We start from the raw sequence: 20,933 nt of genomic DNA, 5'->3' as shown, positions 1-20,933 counted from the left end.
CCTGGGAGCATAGGTCTTCCACCACCATTTTCTGCCGGACTCTGTTTTTTGCTTCTGCTTTTATTTGGTTCCAGGTTTTATTAATATTTGTTATTTTTTTCAGTATTGTTCTTTTCCATATTTCTCTTGGCCTTCCTCGTCTTCTTTTACCCTGTGGGTTCCAATCTAGAGCCTGTTTTTTAATATTATTTTATCCTCTTTCCTCAACACATGCCCCAACCATCTCCATTTCCTTTCACATATCTGTTATAACATGGGTTTCTGGTTTGTTCTCTGCCATAGTTCTTCGTTTGATATTTGTTTTGGCCAAAATATTCCCCTATCATTCTTAAACACTTGTTTAGGAAGACCTGGGCACTGTTAACTATCTTTTTGTTTAACATCTAAGTTTCTGATCCATACATTAGTATTGCCTTTACATTTGAGTTAAATATTTTCATTTTAGTTTTTATAGACAAATTCTTGTTTTTCCAAATATTTCTAAGTTGGTTGAAAGTTGAAAAAGCCAGCTGTTTCCTTCTATTTATATCTTCAGTAGTTCCTCCTTTTATTGATACTATTGAACCAAGGTATATGAATTGTTCTACTTCTTTAAGCAGTATTTCTTCTATTCTTATTTCTTTATTTTGCTTTGCATTTATTTTCATCAACATTGTTTTATTATTATTTATCCTAAGACCAACTTTTTTGGCTGTTTCTACAAGTGTTGTTGTTTTTTGTTCTATATGTTGGTGCTTCTGTGAAAGTAAGCAGATATCATCTGCAAAATCTAGATCGTGGAGTTGGTTTTGAAGTAACCATTGTAATCCTGTATTTCCATGAGATACTCTTCTCATCATCCAGTCTACAACAATTAAAAACATAGTAGGGGAGAATATACAACCTTGCCTTACTCCTGTTTTAAATAGTTCTAAGAGGGTATTTCCATGTATTACTTTAATTTCGAAATCTTCATGCATTTTTTTAATTATTCTTATTATTTTTTCTGGGAGTCCATAATTTCTAAATAATTTTCATAGGGAAGATCTGTTTATACTGTCGAAAGCTTGTTCAAAATCAATAAAATTTAAATATAATCTTGACTGCCATTCCAATGATTGTTCTATGATAATTCGTAAAGTAGCAATGTGGTCAGTGCATGATCTATTGGCTCTAAATCCTGCTTGTTCTGGTCTTAGTTGTTTTTCTATATCTATTTTGATTCTTTCTAGTATTATCCTTGCTAGTATTTTACTTATAACACTCAGCAGTGTTATACCTCTCCAATTTTTGCATTCAGATAGGTTCCCTTTTTTGGGTAATTTAACCAGTAATCCAGTATTCCATTCCTTGGGCCACTCTTCTTTCTGCCATATCTCATTTAGTAAGGGATATAATATTTCTGCTATAAGGTTTGGATTTGCTTTTAGTATATCACCTGGTATGTTGTCTGCTCCCAGTGCTTTACCTGTTTTGATCTGAGTTATTGCTTTTGTAATTTCTATTTTTGTTATTTCATTCAAATTTATATCTAATGATGCATTTTGTTCATTTAATTCTAGGCTCTGGTCACCATCAGTCATTTCTTGAAATTTCTCTGAGAAGAATTCCACCCATCTATTTATCTATTCTTTTTCATTTAATAATAGTTTCCCTTCTTTATTGTATATAGGAACTATCCATTTGTTTCTTTTTCCACTTAATTTCCTTGTAATATCCCAGCGAAGCTGGGAAGGATTATTAGTAATAGTGCAGATGTGGTAGCCCTGCAAGAGGATTTAAATAAGCTAGATAGATGGGCAAATGAATGGGGGTGTCAGTTTAATGCTGCAAAATGCAACGTCTTGAGGTTTGGGAAACATCGATGGGATGCTGCATACTCTATGGGAGGAGTTATACTGGAGGAAGTAGGGGAGACAAGAGATCTGGGGTTGATGATTGATAGAAACCTGAAGTTTAGGGGACATATTGCAAAGGTAGTGATGGTAACACAGAGGATTGCTGCTATTATGAGAAGGACACTGACCTGCAGAGATAAGAGGGTTATCATTCCGTTGTATAAGTCTCTGATCAGACCACACTTGGACTATTGTTCTCAGATTTGGTCCCCAGGATTTGAAGGGGATAAATTAACTGTGGAAAGGATACAAAGACGGATGACAAAGATGGTTTCAGGACTGTACAAGGATAGTTATGAGGATCGGCTGAGAGAATGTGGACTGCAGAGTTCGGCGGATAGAAGAAGGAGAGGTGATATGATTGAGACTTTTAAACTGTTGAGAGGTGGTTACAGGGTTGACACTGGGGAGTTCTTTCGCTTGGTTGATCAGCGGGAAGGAGTGATGACAAGAGGCCATCCCTGGAAGTTACGAAAGGAAACTGTGAGCAAGAGGGTAAGGAGTGGTTTCTTTGTGTGGAGGGTGGTTGAGCCGTGGAATGCATTGCCTGATGGAGTGGTGGGAGCGAGAACGGTCAGTGACTTTAAAGAGTGGTATGATAAACTTTGTGTTTCTCAGGGGGGGGGGATCTCCCCTCGATGAGTCTTGACAGACTTTATGTCTTAGGAAGGACCTCCCTCGATGAGTCTTTTGACTCCTTGGAGGCCTGAATAATAATAATAATAATAATATCATACAACTTTCTAGTATCATTTATATATGCCGCATCCTCTGCCTCTTGTGCTAGATTCTCTAGTATTTTCTTTTATCATTTCTTGCACTTCTTTTTATTTCCTTGTTAATTGTTCTATATCTTTCTGCTTGTTTTTGTTCAGCATTTTTGCCAATCTGTAACAGTTTCTCTTTTATTCTCTCTCTCTCTCTCTCTCCTCTATTTTTAATTTGGTGTTTTCAGATATCCATTCCTTGTCTGTATTAGTTCGAAATCCCAATAGCTTTTCTGATGTGCTTATTAGTATGTCTGTAATCTTAGTCCATTTTCCCTCTATGTTATCTCCTCCTTTTTCGAGTTTACCCCATTTATCCTGGAGAGTTGTTATAAATTTATTTCTAATCTCTTTGTTTTTGAGTTTTTCAATTCTTCCTATTGTGCACTGTTTCTTTATTTGTAAATATTTTTACTTTCATGGTAGCTGTTAGGAGAAAGTGATCTGAATATGCCTCAGCTCCTCTTTTAACTCTAACATCCAGGAGTGATTTCCTCCAATTCCTTGACATAAGTACATAGTCTATTATTATTACATCACACCTCCATAAGACTCACTGAGGTAGGGTATCTACTCTACAACTCCTTGTCTTACTAATCCACCAAACTTCAACATCTACCACCAACACCATCTACCACCACTAGTACTTTCACAAACATCCATGCCCAAGGCAGGATTTGAACATGCAGCCTTTTGGCTGGAGAGCAGATACGCTAACCACTCGGCCAACCAGGCCGGAATTTGGTTCTTTGTCTTTCTATCTGGTGCTATCCATGTCCACTTGTGTATTTTTTTATGTTGGAAGAGACTCCCTCCTATTACAAGCTGATTGAACATACAAAAGTCTATAAGTAACTCGCCAGTTTCATTTATTTCTCCTTCTGCATACTTTCCCATAACAGTTTCTTTATTAGTATTATCATTTCCAACCTTAGCAATAAAGTCTCCAATTATAAGTTGCATATCTTTTTTATTTGTTGTTTCTATAGTTCTCTGTAGCACGTTATAAAAATTATCCTTTTCTTCCTAGATCACATCATTTGTTGGTGCATATATAGCAGTTATTGTGATGTTCTACTTGCCGGCTTCAAATCTAGCGTTTAGTATTTTTTTCGGATATTGGGTTCCACTCCATTAGTGCACCATGAGCTTTCTTTGTCATCATTAGTGCAACTCGCTTTGTGTAGTCATTCATATTTTGGTTCCCAGAGTAAATTAAGTAGTGACCAGAGTTTAATTCGATTTTTCCAGTTCCTATCCATCTCGTTTCACTTAATCCCATTATTTCTAGTCTGTATTTTTCTAGAACTCTCGAGACTTGGTATGTCTTCCCAGTTTCGAACATGTTTCTAACATTCCAACATCCTAGTCTAAGCTTCTCTTTTGGTAAGGTGTCTGTCATTTTCTTTTGCACCTCTACTTCCCCAGATGGGCTTTCACAGAGCTGCCTCATGTTCATGGTAGTTTGCATTCTATTTTCTTCATCTGGTATCACATTTTGGAAAATTTCAGTTTGCATAGCAAAGAATTTTTTCTGAGACTGGGTTGCTAGCCCTGCACTCAACCCTCCACATTTATCTGGGCTTGGGACTGGCATGTCAAGTTATCACTAAGCATGGCTGGGTTTGTCTGTGGATTGCAGGGGGATGTTCAGTTGTTTGCAGATGATGTGAAGCTGGGAAGGGTTATAAGTAATACTACAGATGTGGTAGTCCTGCAGAAGGATTTGAATAAGCTAGACAGATGAGCAAATGAATAGGGGTATCAGTTTAATGCAGCAAAATGTAAGGTCTTGAGGTTTGGGACATGCTGATAGGACACTGCATACTCTATTTGAGAAGCTATACTGGAGGAAGTAGGAAAGACAGGAGATCTTGGGTTGATGATTGAGAGAAACCTGAAATTCAGGGGACATATTGCAAAGGTGGTGAAGGTAATACAGAGGATTGCTGCAATAATGAGAAGGACTCTGACCTGCAGAGATAAAAGAGTTATCGTTCCATTGTATAAGACCCTGATCAGACCATACTTAGACTATTGTTCTCAGATTTGGTCCTCAGGATTTGAAGGGGATAAATTAACTGTGGAAAAGGGTACAAAGGTGGATAACAAAGACAGTTTCAGGACTGTACAATGTTAGTTATGAGGATCGGCTGAGGGAATATGGACTGCAGAGTTTGGTGGATAGAAGGAGAGGTGATATGATGGAGACTTTTAAACTGTTGAGTGGTGGTTACAGGGTTTACATTGGGGAGTTCTTTCATTTGGTTGAACAACAGGAAGGAGTGATGACAAGGGACCATCCTTGGAAGTTATAGAAGGAAACTGTGAGCAAGAGGGTGAGGAGTGGTTTCTTTGCATGGAGGGTGTGGTTGAACCATGGAATGAGAACGATCAATGAGTTTAAGGAGTGGTATGATAGACTTTGTGTTTCCTAGGAAGGACCTCCCACGACGAGTCTTTTGACTCCTTAGAGGCCTAAATAATAATAATAATAATATTTCATTACTTACTGGAAATATAGCTCCTTCTGGAATTCCACTCTGCTTGCACATTTCTCGCTAAATATAATGGGGGAAAAATGCAATGTAAGTAATAGAATATAATGCAAGAAACAGAAAAACTTGTTACAAATCTAACATGTATGATTATATTATGAGAGTGTTCCCTTAATCACCACAACTCAAGGATGAGTTAATGAATATAATTAAGAATCAGAGGAGCTCTTCATATTAGTACTAAAGTATTACCAAATGAATGTCAGAAATGGCTAGAAATGTCTTTACTGCTTATTTTCAAATAAAAACTGAAAATGAGCATTAAATATGGGTGTTACCAGAAGTTAATAATGATATACAAAGAAAACAAATCATACTGGATTTGGATTACCTGGAAGTAATGGATCCTGGATAAGGAAAAAAAGGTAGCCATATAATAAGCTTTTTATATATTTATTCCATAATCCATACAGTAAGAGAACAAATAAGATTTTAGCCAACAACACTTGTTTTCATTTGGTTACAAATGACTACAGACAAAGATTTGTGCAATGTCAAACTTTATTTTATAATTTTTTTTTTTTTTCACTAATTCACATCATTATTTGCTGTCCTCAAATAAAACTTTATTTTTCTTTTGGTATGCTAAGATGCTTTTTTTTTTTTAATTACTTGTAATAAACAAACAATATGGATTCTTATTGTTGTTCTTATATCTTGAGGATACAGATTGTGTAAAATGTTGATAACTTCTACCGGGATGTTGGTGAATAAAGATACCACATCCAGGCTAACAAGAATATCTGTTTTAAAAATAGAGATGTTATTCAATTTAGCAATGAAGTGCTTTGAATTCCTTATGTAAGTATCAGTTTCGAATATGATCCTTTAGGAGACAGGCAAGGTTTTAGACAATAGGTAGGTTGGAGAATTTCTTCCATCCACTATGGGGCATAGAGGGACTCCACTTTGAACTTTAGGAGAACATATAATCACGGTGTCACTCGGTGCAACGACTTCAATCTCCGTTGTAGAGCTGTAGACCAACTGTTCATATTTATAATAAATTATTTGTGACCTCGTGATTTTTCCATGTAGGGTCTGAATCTAAACCTCCAGATTGTGTAAAATATTTTACACATTCTATCCTCAAGATACTGCTAACCTCTTCAGTCATTGCCTCAAATCTAACTTCTTTAAATGAAACGGCACTATATACGAACAATTAACTGGCTTGAGTATGGGCAGTCCCCCTATCTCCTCCATGCACAGATCTATTCATGGAGAAACTAGAAAATGACATCCTTTCCCAATTAGACCCTAAGCCATTAGTATGGTGGAGGTATGTTGATGACGGTTTTATAATTTGGAGAAACACCAAAACAGCGCTTTTTGACTTTCTAATAAAGATAAATTCCTTCCATCAGAAAATCAAATTCACCTTGGAACTTGAGAAGGATAGACAACTACCATTTTTAGATACCCTAATTAAAAAACAAGCAGATGGGCATATCAAGCTTAAAATGTACCATAAACTAACCCATACTGGACGTTATCTTCATTTCTCATCTACTTACCATATTTCTCAAAAACTTAGCATCCCAGACATGCTCAAAAATAGAGCCACCAGCATCATATAAGAAAAAGACCTCGAGGATGAATTAATTCATATATTGCAGACCCTGGCAAACAACTGCTATCCATTGATTTAATTAAAAAGATACCTCATAGCAACCCCATACAACAACAATCTGCCAAGACTCAACATAAATCCTCAATTGCCATCCCTTATGCAGGAACAGTGTCAAAAAAGATTGTAACACTCTTCAAACCTTTTGAAATTAGAGCAACTTTCATGCCAATCTGAAACATATTAAGGTCACCAAAAGACAGCAATGCCTTCTTTCAAATACGCTGGAGTGTACAACATCCCTTGTGCTTGTGCTTTAAGCTACATATTTCAAGACTTTTTGATGTCTGACCTAAGAAAAAGGAACACATCCGGGATGTTAAAAACAACAGATTAGATAGTTCTGGAATAACCCTCCACTTTGTCAACACAAACTGCACCATTGAATGGGACAAAAGTTCCATGCCTTATCTAGAAGATTTCTGGTGCAGCAGTTTCAATGAAACCACAATGGTTCTCCATTCTGAAAGATCAGCCTAAACAGAAATCAAGGAATGATCCTGCCTGACATATGGAAAACCCTAATAAGATCACTAAGCTTGCTAGAATTTAATTTCGCTGCAAACTATAAAGCATGCACACACAATAATAATTAATGAAACACACACTTCATGCGTATGATGTTATGCGTCTTTTTAATTTATGTTATATTTTATATGTTTGTTCAATGTACTAGCGACTTTGAGTTGTCTTTACCGTCTTGTATGCCCTGAAGAAGACAAACAGCCCAGTTGGTGAATCTTTTTGGCATAATTTATCATTAAATTCATTGGTCCATAAAAAAAAACAGTGTAATTTATTCTAAAATTAAGTTAGTGGCCAAAAAATATACTCACAATGAACAAGGTGTTATATTCAGGCAATAACAAGCAGGGAAAGAAAGGAGTAATTATAGTATTTAGCACTAAATATGAGGATAATTTTCTTAAATGACAGGCAACATCAAATGAAGTGCAAGAATTTGAGGCATTAGAGAAGGCAGCTGACATGAAAGGAAAAGTTAGTCTTTCTTGGAGATCTAAACAGCAGAGCAGGAAATGATTACCAGACATAGAAATATTCTGGGAAAATTTGGAGAAAAGTGCAAAGCTAATAATAATGGTATATAACTGCTAGATGTCTGTTCAGTACATGGACTAGTCATTGCTAACATCATGTCCCAATATAAAAATGTACACAAAGTCACATGGAGATAAGACTTAGTTCTAGCATCTTATTAACTATGTTACTTTGATAGTGACATTTCACCACTGGAGCACAAGAGTATATGGAGGATTTGAAATTATGGAAGTCATCAAATTTAGTTTTGAGCATGATAAAATTGAATTTCATACTGAAAAGAAGAATGATTCATTTTAAAACTTTCTTACAAAGTTCAGCAGGTTTCAGTTTATTGTAGACTAAAATGCACAAACATTTGTATGGAGACTCGTTAGTACGAGGTGTGTTAGTAGAGGATTTGACAAAATCGTACCAACCTGGTGCGACCATAAAGGACGTAACTGCGTCTATTAGAGAGCAAAAGGAAAGGGTGAAAGAAATGATTGTGGCAGGTACGAATGATTTGAAAGGAGATAAAATGGAAATGATAGAAGACCTGAATGAATTGTTTGAGGTAGCAAAAGAAAAGAGTGAGAGAGTTAGAATGATTAGTCTTTTGCCACGGTATGACAGTGAAATGTTTAAAAGGAGGGCTATAATTGCAAATGACTTTATGCGTGGGTTATGTATGACGAGTGGTGTGGAATTTGTGGATGTGTGGAGTGAGTTTGATGGGCGAAAGGATCTATATAAGATGGATGGCTTGCATTTGAATGGTTACGGTGTAAGAAGACTTGAGAAAGTGTTGCTGAATGTAGTGGATGTGCAAATTCAGGGAAACTAGATTTGTTAAGGGGGGGGAGTAGAGATACAGTCCTTATGGAGGCAGTTGAATGTAAGAATGAATATAATATGCCAGAGCAAATAAGGACAACAAATCTGAGTGGGATAGTTAATATAAGGCATCAAGGTAGGGTTGGGGCTAATGGGGGTCTTAAATTCATGTACACTAATACTAGGAGTATTAGGAACAAGAAGGAAGAGTTTTTGGCCATGGTTGGCACTTCCAGACCACAGGTTATAGGTATTAGTGAAACATGGCTGACTGTAGATGATATAACTAGTGGGATTGAATGTGATGGGTATAGTGTGTTCAGGAATGACAGAGAGAATAAAATGGGGGGAGGAGTATTGTTGATGATAGCTGATGAGCTCCAGCCAAGGAGAATAGAAGTTGAATTGCAGGATAGAGAAAAGAGCACATTTGAGGCCATTTGGTGTGAGATTGTGGCTAGCAGAACTAAATATACAATTGGGTGCTGCTATAGACCAGGTGATGGAAAAGATGGTGGTGACAGTATGCACAAGCAAATAGAAGAAATGGGTGGAAGGAGGGTGATTATTATGGGAGATTTCAACTATGGTCGCATTGATTGGAGTGAGGAGAGGACACACGGGAGGAAGGAACTGGATTTTATGCGGTTATTAAGGGATAACTATCTGCGACAGCATGTAATGGAAAATACTAGGGGTCAGAGAGTGCTTGACCTAGTAATTACATCTGAGGATTTGGCTGTAACAAATATGACCACATTGCCACCAATCGGTGAGAGTGATCATAGGGTCTTAACTTGGGAGGTGGCTAAAGGTGTAGAATTTTCAATTAAGACAGGGTACATGTGGAATTATCAGGCTGGAAAGTATGACAAGCTTAGGAGTTTGATTGGTTCAGTGCCATGGCATGTACAACTGCAAGGACTAAAAGTTGATAGTGCATGGGAGGTAGTTAAGAAGTGCTTGCATGAAGCAATGGCTGACTGTATACCTAGAGTCCGAATAATAAATCAAGTAGGGGTTAAATGGATGAATAACACCATTAAGCTTGAGTTGCAAAAAAAGAAACAACTATGGAGGGAATTTAAGGAGAAGGGTGACCGGCAGGCACATGAACGGTATAAAGCACAGGCCAGAAGGGTGACGAGTGTGGTAAGAAAAGCAAAAAAGGATTACGAAAGAACATTGGCCATGCAGGCTAAAGAGAATCCTAAACAGTTTTTTAAATATGTAGCAAGTAAAAGGAAAAATGTACATGGCAGATTGATTTTAAAGAATGCCAATGGTAGGGAGGTAACTGAATCAGTTGAGATAGTTGAGTTACTGAGTGAGCACTTTGCAAAAGTATATCATCCAGGTGGTGACATTGCAGAAACGAATAAACCAGTAGATTATACGGGAATTGTGGTTAATGAAGTGGAGGTGAGTAGTCTATTGCATAACCTCAATGTCAATACATCTGTGGGATTGGATGGTATACCAGCTCGTGTTGTACGAGAAGCAGCTAAAGAATTGTCAGTACCCTTGACCATTTTGTTTAATTTGAGTCTCGGGTCTGGGTTAGTCCCGAGCGGGTGGAAAGAGGGGAAAATAGTTCCACTGCATAAAGGTGGTTCCAAGACTGCTGTAGTAAATTACCGACCGATTAGCATATCAGGAATCATTGTCAAGGTCTTAGAGAAAACAGTCAAGAGGAAAATACAAGATTGGATAGAAGAAAATGGGATACTGTATCGGGGACAGCATGGTTTTGTGAAGGGTAGGTCATGCCTCAGTAACTTGCTCACGTATTATAACACAGTGACGGCTGAACTGGATAAGGGTAATGGGTTTACGGTGATTCTACTGGACCTTGCCAAGGCCTTTGACAGGATTCCACATGGAATTCTAATCAGTAAATTGCAGCATATGGGAATGGACATAGGGGTGGTGAGATGGATAGGAGGGTGGTTGACGGAGAGATATCAGAGAGTGGTTTACTCGGGAGTAGAGTCCACAAGACGGCCTGTGACTAGTGGTGTGCCACAAGGATCTGTTCTTGGACCACTGCTGTTTAATTTGTTCATAAATGATATAGGAAATGATCTGAAAGGAACAGTTCATTTGTTTGCGGATGATGCGAAGTTGGGTAGGGCAATAGTGAATGCAGATGACGTCAAAATTTTGCAGGATGATTTGGATAGATTGGAGGTCTGGGCTAAGGAGAATGGATGTCAGTTTAATGTGGCAAAATGTAAGGTTATGCATTTTGGGGTGAAAAGATTGGCGGCAGTTTACTGCATTGGTGGAACCGTGCTCCAGGAAATTGATGAGGCACGAGATTTAGGAGTGTTGGTAGATAAGGAATTGAAATTTAGGGGACACATTGCAAAAGTGACCAAAACAGCTCATCAAATCACTTGGTTGCTGAAGAATACGATGACAAGCAGAGACAAGCAGGTTATTGTTCCTCTGTATCGAGCCTTGATAAGACCCCATCTAGACTACTGTGCTCAGATTTGGTCACCTAGGTTTCTTCTTGATGGGGAGGAGGTGGAGAGGATCCAGAGGCGAGTGACCAAGATGATAGCAGGTCTGTGGAATGAACCGTATGAGAACAGGTTGAGGATTTGTGGGTTGCAAAAATTGGTTGATAGGCGGAGGAGGGGAGATATGATTGAGACATTCAAATTATTGAAGGGTTTCTATAAAATTAATTCAGAAGATATTTTTGAGAACAGGGCTGGTTTTGGGAGGACTAGGGGACATCCATGGAAACTGGGCAAAAGTGTGGTTAGTAAAGGTGTTAGAGCTGGGTTCTTTACTTTTAGAGTAGTGAATGAGTGGAATGCGCTCTCTGAGTCTGTGGTGGATGCTGTGACAGTGAATGAGTTTAAGGCGAGGTATGATAGATACTGTATGAATGTCAAATAGTTGTGATGAATATGATTTGGGGCCTCCCTCGATGAGTCCAATGACTCCCTGGAGTTGCCCGTAATAATAGTAATTATTCAAGAAAAAGAAACTTTGGAAATTTGGTGGAAAACCCTGATGAAAACATTGATTCTGTTAGAAAGGCATGCCATAAGGTTGTCTGCAAGGATATAAAAAAATCACAACCCCATGGCAGACTAAGTAAGTCAAAGAGGCAGTGAAGGAAAAGAAGGAAGTGCATCAAAAATTCATGGCCAGTAAATCAGCCTGTGCTCTTTGAGAATACATAAAAGAATGTAAGAAAGCACAGCACTCTGTCAAACTAGATAAACAAAAGTAGTCATAGGAAGTCTTTGGTAAGAACATAGAAAATAAATATCAGTAAGGTGGCAAAATATTCTGGATACTATCAAAAAAGCTTAGAAATGGAGGAAAGAGTGCTGTAAAAGGAGTCAAACAATCAAGATGACATGAAAACTGAAGATATACTATATGTCTGCAGTATTTACTTCGAAAGATTGCCAAATGAAACAAGTGACAGTATGGTGGTAGAAAACAAATAAGCAGGAATACATAAATACTTATTATTATTATCCTAAGACCCCATGGAGTCAAAGACTTATCTAGGAGGTCCTTTTGTCACACACACAGCCCATCATACTGCATCTTAAAACACACTCAGATTCTCTGCAGACACCACCCTCAAGCAAGGAATTCCAATCATTCACAACTCTGCATGCAAAAAACCTACTACTCGCTTCCCTGCTCACACCTTCCTTATACAGCGTCCAGGGATGACCTCTGGTTCTCCCCTGATCTCCCACAGTTTTCTTTAAGATCTCTCCAACATTGATCCTATAACAGACTCCTGGGGTCTGTTAGAGGATAGTCTATCCACTAGACTCTGTAAATTGCATCTTCTCAACCTTTCCTTATATTCAACATTTCAGAGATCAGAAACTATCTTAGTCACATCTGAACATCTCTTCATCCTTTTGAAAACTAGGTGACCTAATCTGTGCACATGTATAGCATAATCAGAGCCTTATACAATGGAACAAGAATCTCCTTATTTCTACAAGTCAGTGTCCTCTGCATGATACCCAGAATTCTTTCTGTTGTGCTCACAATTTTGGCAATGTGTCTCCTAAATTTCAGATCCTTATCTACTATATGATAGTGGATAAAGATCTGAAACCTACATCTCCAACAATATATTCTCACCAAGCATAAATTCTACATCCCATCTTTGTTTCCCAAATTTTAAAACCATACATTTTACAACATTGAACTTCCATCCCCATTCACTCAGTCTATTCAAGTCTTCTTGAAAGGTCACAGCATCTTCTCTACTCTTCATAGTTCATCCCAACTTTGCATCATCTGCAAATAACTGAATATCACCATCCAGATCTTTGCAAATATCATTAACATACAGGATAAACAACAATGGCCCTAAAACAGACCACTGAGGCACACCACTAGAGACTTTCCCTCTTCCAGGATATTGCTCCCCCATACACATCTTGCTGGTACCTATCAGATAGCCAGTCTCTGATCCAATACACTAATCTATCAAAAGGCTTTGCAAATTCTAAGTATACCACTATGCATCCCTCTCCTATGTCAAAGGAAGCCATCACCTTATTGCAATAGGTAAGTAGATTACTAAAACATGACCTCCCTTTAGCAAATCCATGCTGTCCATCAAAGATAACACCATTGTTGTCAACCCAATTCTGGATCCTAATTCTCACAAGCTTCTCCAACAACTTAACCACAACACCTGACACACAGAAATCCACATCAAATTACAAGCCTATCACCTCCGATATGAAGTGACACTTGCCCTCCTCCCACTCCTTTAGAACTCAACCCAGTGCAAGACTCATTAAAAAAATATGTCAAGGCAGATGCAAACTCCTTTGCAGATTCTTTCAGAATACATGGTGATATATTATCAAGTCCAACAGCCTTATTAACATTAAGTTTGCTCACTTCCCCATATACCTCTTGCTCATTTACAGTCAGGCTCTCCTCCCCATCATGTCACAGTCACAATAATGAAAGACCTTTATGAATTGCTCATTAGGTATCTCCACTATATTTTTTGCAGCAATTGTCCTTGTACCATTTTCTCCAGTCAATGTCATCATTCTTCCATAACCACTTTTTTTTCTTTTTGCTGGCTACATATTGAAGAACTCCCTAGGATTCTTTTTGGCTCCATTAGCTAACTGCTGATCATACTTCACTTGTGCTACCTTTACCAACCAGGTCACCTGCCTTGACTGGTCTTTGCAATCCTCATGGAATTGGTTATTACCACTTCTCTTATGCTACCTCCATAATGCCTCCTTCTTCTGTACTGCTTATCTTTTTTCATTCATCCATTTCACACCTATTTCATTTAACCTTCTGACACTTGGAATACATTTAGACATTGCTTCTACTAGATAGTTCTTGAATATCCCTCAAGCTGCTCTTTTCCAGCTAACTCCTCATTCCATGCTACTCCTGCAAGATGTCTCTGAGCTCCTCATAATCCAACCTTATAGTTCTAAATATACCATTTTCTCACAGAGTTCCTCACACTGCTGGCAACCACCCAGGTAATCACTTCATGGTCACTCTCATCAATTGGAGAATGATTTGACACTTCATTTATAATTACATCTTCTGATGAGATGATCAAATCCAAGACCCTTAATCCTTGTGTGCCCTCTGTTACATACTGCCTGATTGTCCCTCAAAAACTCAAAGAAACTCATTTTCTTTACATCCGGTTGCTATCTCATCATCCCAGGTAATATTGCCATAATTAAATTGCCCATAATGATCACCCTTTTCTTATTTTCTTGGCTAATTTGATTACACATTTCATAGTCACTACCATCCACATTACCAAGTCTATAACAACATCCAACTAAGTATTTCATTCTATTCATCTCTGTGTCACACCATACTGCCTAAAAACCAGTGGAAGTATTTCCATCTTGCATCTCTACTTCATATGGACATAACTCTTTTTCTATCATCAATAGCACTCCTTCCAGCTTTTTACTTTTCTATTCTCATGAAACACATCATACCCTTCCTTCTCTATTCCTGTCAGAATGTCATCCTCATTCAACCATGTGTCACTTATTCCAACAATTTTTGGGTAAAGAAACTCAATAATGCAACCATTTCATTTGCCTTGTTTCTTACTCTTCTACGATTTGTATATGAACACAGTTATTCCTAGTTTTACTGATACCACTTATTTGATGCGACTTCTCAATGCTTAGGCACGATCCATTTCTTTTTCTCATTATTCATCTTAGAATCTTCTTCAAATACAACTGTTTTCCATTGATCTCAGGTCATCCCCATCCCTTTTTATCTACAAATGAATTCACATCCTCTTGTGGAGCATCTGCCTTTGTGCATCCTCTCATCCAGCACACCTTTAATAATTGAATCACCATACAACAGCAGTCATGGGTTTTTCATTACCTCTTTTATACCAATAATATTGGTATAAAAGAAGTAAAAGAGGTAGAGTTTTCATCATTTTCACTCTTCAATACATCTCAAATTGTCATTCCACATCCATTTCCTTTCTAGTCTCATTTTAACCAACTCAACTTTTGAATCTTGTATTACATTTTATCTCTCATTTATTCTTTCAAATTTTTGAACCTACAAATTTTGCATCACATTTTAGTTCTCATTCCTTCTCTCAATCGATTGAGAGTTTCTCACAATCGATTGTTAAGTTTTTCTCAGATCACTTGTTCTTTTTTAAAACTTTACTTAAAGTAGAAAGAGCCATCAAAAAGTGTGGGAAGATAGCTAGAGTAGAAGATATTCAGAGATACTCTTAAATGGAGGTATAAAAATTTTACAGGGTATTGTGCATAATTGTGTGTGTGTGATAGAGGACGAGGATAATGAGTGGAATATAAACAAAAAAAATAAAAGTGGGGAGTGTGGAAAATTTGAATCATTGTGAAGTTTTTGGAGATGGCCTTAGTTGGGAGGATGAATGGCAAGCAAGAGTGGGTAGCTTGCATACAGAGATAGATGTTCTGAAAGAGGCGGTGGAATGTCTTGGCAAATGAGTTGAGAAGCATGAAAGAAGAGATAAAGCGAATGAAAGAGTTGATTGCAAAGTGAATCAGAGTAGGGATGATAGAGAGTTATGAAAATGAGAGAAGAGAAGAGAACAGAAACACTAGAAGAGAGGGAATGAGAAAAATGTGAAGGAATGCTTGAACCAGGGATGGAGAGACACCAGGACAGCAGGTAAGTAGAGGGACAAAGAAAGAAAGTGTTAGAGGAGGGAGGGAGGGAGAGGGGGGGGATACAAGGAAAGAACAGATTGATAAGAGGTGCGATATATGGAGACTCAATGATCCGTTTTGTGCAAGATGGAATGCCTGAGGAGTGTATGCCTGGAGGAACAATACAAAGTGTGGCTCTGGCAATTAAGCAGGATGAAAGGGTGGATGAGATGATTGTGAGCATGAATGACTTGAGAGGCAGTGTGAATCAGGTGGCAAAAGATGTGAGGTTCATGATTGAGGTTGTATGGAAAAAGACTCAGGGAGAGAAGATAGTATGTGTGTTGCCCAGGTATGATAATGAAGAGCTGAAGAGAAGAGCATTAATAATGAATAATATGATAGCCAGAATGTGTCAAAAGAGAGGCATTGAATACGTGGATGCTTGGAGGGTATTTAAGGACAGAAAGGAACTGCATGGGAGAAATGGCTTGTATTTGAATGAGGAAGGGCATATGCATCTGGAGAGAATGCTGTTCTCTGAACTGAATTAATGCATCAATGCAGGGAAACTAGAATTATCAGGGGGTGGCCTCTTCTGGGAATAGTTGCATGGGAGAAGGGAGGAATACATCAGGTAATGGTGAATCCAGTGGAATCTGGAGGGGATAATGATATGTATAAAAACAGTAAAAAATTTTTTCTTTATACTAATACTAGGAGTATCTGGAATAAAGGAGATGATGAATTGGTTGTGCTGATAGCCTGTCCAAAGATTATTGGATCTCTGAGGTGTGGTTAACGGAAGATGATACGTATTGTATACTAACAGGAATAGAAGTAGGCAAGGTACAGCATTTTTCAACAAAATAGGAAGGGAAAACTTGGTGGAGTGCTTATAATAAGTGATGACTTATGTCCTCTCAGGGTTGAGAATTTTGAGGACAATGGCACTAATGGCTTAAAAAGCATATGGTGTGAGGTAGAGGTGGACAACACAGAATATTTAGTGGGGTGTTGCTTCAAATGAGGGAGAACAGAGGGTGAGGAGAAGGAGATGTTTAGGCAGTTGAGCTTACCAAGTGCAAGAAGAATGATTGTTATGAGAAATTTTATCTACAGCAGTATAAATTGGAAAGAAAACTGCATAAGGGAATGGAATTTCTAGAATTCTTGATGGACACCTGTCTTAGGCAACATGTAGAAAGAAAATGAGGTTCAAGAGTTTTTGGATTTGCTCTATAGCATCAGAAGAGCTGATTATAAGTGAGATGACATTTCTCCCCCCCCCCCCAGCTGGAGAGAGTGACCATGTGGTTTTGACTTGGAAGATGAATAGACGTGCAGTATCAAAGAGAAAGGAATGTATGTGGAATTATAAGGCAAGTAATTATAATAGTCTTAGATATCAACTTGGGGCAGTTCCATGGAGTGGAGGGAGAAATTGGAAGGACAAGATTCATTATTGCTTGGGAAATTGTGAAGGAATATTTATTAGCAGCAATACCAAGCTGTATAACATGAGTGAAGAAGAGAAAACAATTTGGTGTAAAGTGGATGACAAACAGTATCAAACAGGAACTGCAGGTGAAAAAGAGGTTATGGAAGAGATATAAGGAGAGAGATGGAGTGCAGATGAATGAAGAATATTCATCTGCACTCAGGCCAGTAGAGCGACTAGTATGGTAAGGAAGGCAAAGCTGGAATATGAGAAGAGACTGGCCTTGAGATCCAAAGAAAACCCTAAGGAATTTTTTTGTTATGTGGCCGGCAGAAAGAGAAATATAAGGGTGGCAGCAGACTGGAAGTGTCAAATTATTGACCAGTTTGTGTTTCATCAGCAGTTATTAAGATCTTGGAGAAATTAGTGAGGGACCATATAGCATTGGGCAGATAAGGGTAATGTTATCTGTGAGCCCACATGGATTTTTTTAAAGGGCACTCTTGCTTTAGTAATATGATTGCCTTTTATAATAAAGTGACAAGAGCAGTTAATGAGGGAAAGGCATATTCTGCCATTTTTTGGGGATTTTACAAAGGCATTTGACACCATCAAACCACATGATAAGCTGATATTTAAGTTGCAGCACAATGGTTTAGATGTCAGGTTAGTGAATTAGATTCAGGGTTGGCAATCTGATAGGTATCACAGAGTTGTGTATGGGGTTAATATCAAGGAGGCAGAAGGCTACAAGTGGGGTCCCATGGGGACCAGTACTAGGACCTTTTATATTGTTTAACTTTATATCAATGACACTGTCAGTGGATTGCAAGGGGATATTCAGTTGTTTGCAGATGATGTGAAGCTTGGAAGAGTTATTAATAATAGTACAGATGTGGTAGCACTGCAGGAGGATTTGAATAAACTGACAGATGGGTAAATGAATGGGAGTATCAGTTTAATGCAGAAAAAGGTAAAGTCTTGAAGTTTGGGATACATGGATGGGATGCTGCATATCTGTTGGAGGAAACTGTACTAGAAGTAGGAGGGAAGGCAAGGGATCTGGGGATGATGACTGATAGAAACCTGAAATTCAGAGAACATATTGCAAAGATGGTGAAGGTAATCCAGAGGATTGCTATAATACTGAGAAGGATGAGGACCTGCAGAGATAAAAGAGTTGTCATTATGATTATTATGCGACACCTCCAGGGAGTCCAAAGACCAATCGAGGGAGAGTGTGTGCCAACAGCATCAAACGATTGAACTCCTTCCAACTACTAACCACATTCAAGCTTGCTTAACTTTTTGAGTGAGTCATTAGTAGCAGAGCTCTACCAATCAACCAACCTTGTCATTCCATTGTATAAAGCCCTGATCAGACCACACTTGGACTATTGTTCTCAAATTTGGTCCCCAGGATTTGAAGAAGATAAATTAACTGTGAAAAGGGTGCAGAGGTAGATAACGAAGATGATTTCAGGACTATACAATATTGCTTATGAGGATTGGCTAAGGGAATGTGGACTGCAGAGTTTGGTAGATATGATTGAGACTTTTAAACTGTTGAGAGGTAGTTACAGGGTTGATACTGGGGAACTCACTTGGTGGAACGGGGGAAGGAAGCCATTCCTGAAAGTTACGAAAGGAAGATGTGAACAAGAAAGTGAGTAGTGGTTTCTTTGCACATAGGGCAGCTGAACAGTGGAATGCATTGCCTAATATAGTGGTGAGAGCACTAACAGTCTTTGAGTTCATGGAGTTGTATGATAGAGTGTTTTCTAGGATGGTCCTCCCAAAATGTGTCTTTTGACTCCATGGAGGTCTCATAATAATAATAATTATAATAATAATAATTCCAAAGGCTTGCTCTGTGTTAAATGACTATGAAACATAGCCATTTGAAAAATAGCCCAAAATTCTACAAATGAAAAGATGTAAATTAACTTAAGTGATTCCATTATTAATTAGTTATAATGAATTCTTCCACTACTGTCTCAATTTTTGATTAACTTAAAAGAGGATGGGATTAGAATGGTTAGTAAAACAAGTGTTATCTGCCTGAATTGTAGGAAAAACATGCAGAGGAAGACCAAGATCTAGGAAGACTGATATAGTAAAAAGTCCTTTAGTAGAAAGAGAGAGAGAGAGAGAAATAAGATCTGATAACATGCAAGTCTTGACAGATGACAGATTGGAAGAAATTTGTCAATATGACATTAATAATGTTTTAACTTTATTATATACTAGGGGGCTATGCCCCCCCCCTCCCCCGGCACCTACGGCACCCAATCCCCTGTGTTCCGGACTGGTAGGCCAGTTCTCCTTGAATTCTGATGACTCGAATTTTGAAGACTCGACACTCGGGGTAGCCCCCTGAGTTTCAAAACGTGGCATACAAAAGTGACATAAAAAGGCTTATCATTTTATTTATTTATATATATATATATATATATATATATATATATATATATATATATATATATGGTAGATTACTCTCATAATGTCTTGTATGCTCCTTGAGGGATTATGCCAGAAATTTGATGATTTATCTCTCAATCAATCTCTTCAATTCTTAAGTTAAATTATTTTGATAACAATATCCTGGATCCAAATCTATGTTAAATGAAAAGAAAAAGTTAAAAACCCACTCTAGTATAACACTGACAAAGGCATGAATCTAATCCCCTTCCTCTTATTTCTAACATTGGTCTCAGCACACAAAAGGTTATAAAGTATGCAGATTTTAGAATCATGAATGGACTAAGGTTATATAATCCAAAAACTCTGCACTAGAGACCAAACGCGTAACTTTATTCAAATAAACAGGGTGGTGATGATCTCGCACTAGGGAAAGTAATTTACTTACCACCTGATGACATTCACAAACAACTATGCAAACAGCAGAATTTAGATCCACAGCCTACTGAAGAGAACACCATCCACTTTTCCAACCAGACTAGCAAGGACTAATCATTTATTGGAAAGACAAATTTAACTCAGAAGTGCTGGAAATATAGTCAAGTGCAGCCATACAGATGGCAGTGATCAATGAATTGACATGAAATTATATTTGTTTTCATTAAGAGAGGCACTTGTAATGGCATTATAGTAATGTCATAATTTTGTTATGTATTACTCTCATAATACCTGTACACTTCCTGTGGGGATATGTCAGGAATTTGATGATTTATCTTGGAAGTTTATTTTTCACTTGGTTAGACTATAATAAATTTAGTTTAATCCTTTATCCAAGTGTAAGCAAACCAAGTTTGCACCTGAAAATATCTTCAGGACTGGTCTTGTAGTGCTAGTGTTGCACTACCTTACCCCAGTCCTGAAGATATTTTCAGGTGCAAACTTGGTTTGCTTACACTTGGATAAAGGATTAAACTAAATTTATTATAGTCTAACCAAGTGAAAAATAAACTTCCAACATCTTTCTCTAAATCCAGAGTAATTCAATAATAAGGTGGTACATCTGTTGGCAACTCCTATAGGTAAATATGACCTCTCCTATTGCTTCTGCCTTAGTATCTCCACGTTTGGGTCTGCCTCCCACTGACGAGACCTCAATAAAGGTTGAAACTGGTCTGGGTAGTGG

The 20,933-nt window shown here is 37.8% G+C and overlaps 1 protein-coding gene across 1 annotated transcript in view; it reads right to left on the bottom strand.

The window, feature by feature from the left end:
- Positions 1 to 20,933, bottom strand: part of LOC150094535 (natural resistance-associated macrophage protein 2-like) — a 169,756-nt gene that overhangs the window by 117,094 nt on the left and 31,729 nt on the right. Inside the window, exon 9 of the mRNA XM_090412089.1 lies at positions 5,158 to 5,205. Coding sequence (XP_090268215.1) covers positions 5,158 to 5,205 — 48 coding nt within the window. The remainder of the gene's footprint in view (positions 1 to 5,157; positions 5,206 to 20,933) is intronic.

The sequence above is a fragment of the Typopeltis vanoorti genome, chromosome 22 (assembly GCF_054136105.1).
Source record: "Typopeltis vanoorti isolate ZY-2024b chromosome 22, IOZ_Tvanoo_1.0, whole genome shotgun sequence".
NCBI classification, from domain to species: Eukaryota; Metazoa; Arthropoda; class Arachnida; order Uropygi; family Thelyphonidae; genus Typopeltis; species Typopeltis vanoorti.
The sequence above is the reverse complement of the archived record's forward strand: the minus strand, read 5'-3'. Positions and strand labels throughout refer to the sequence as shown.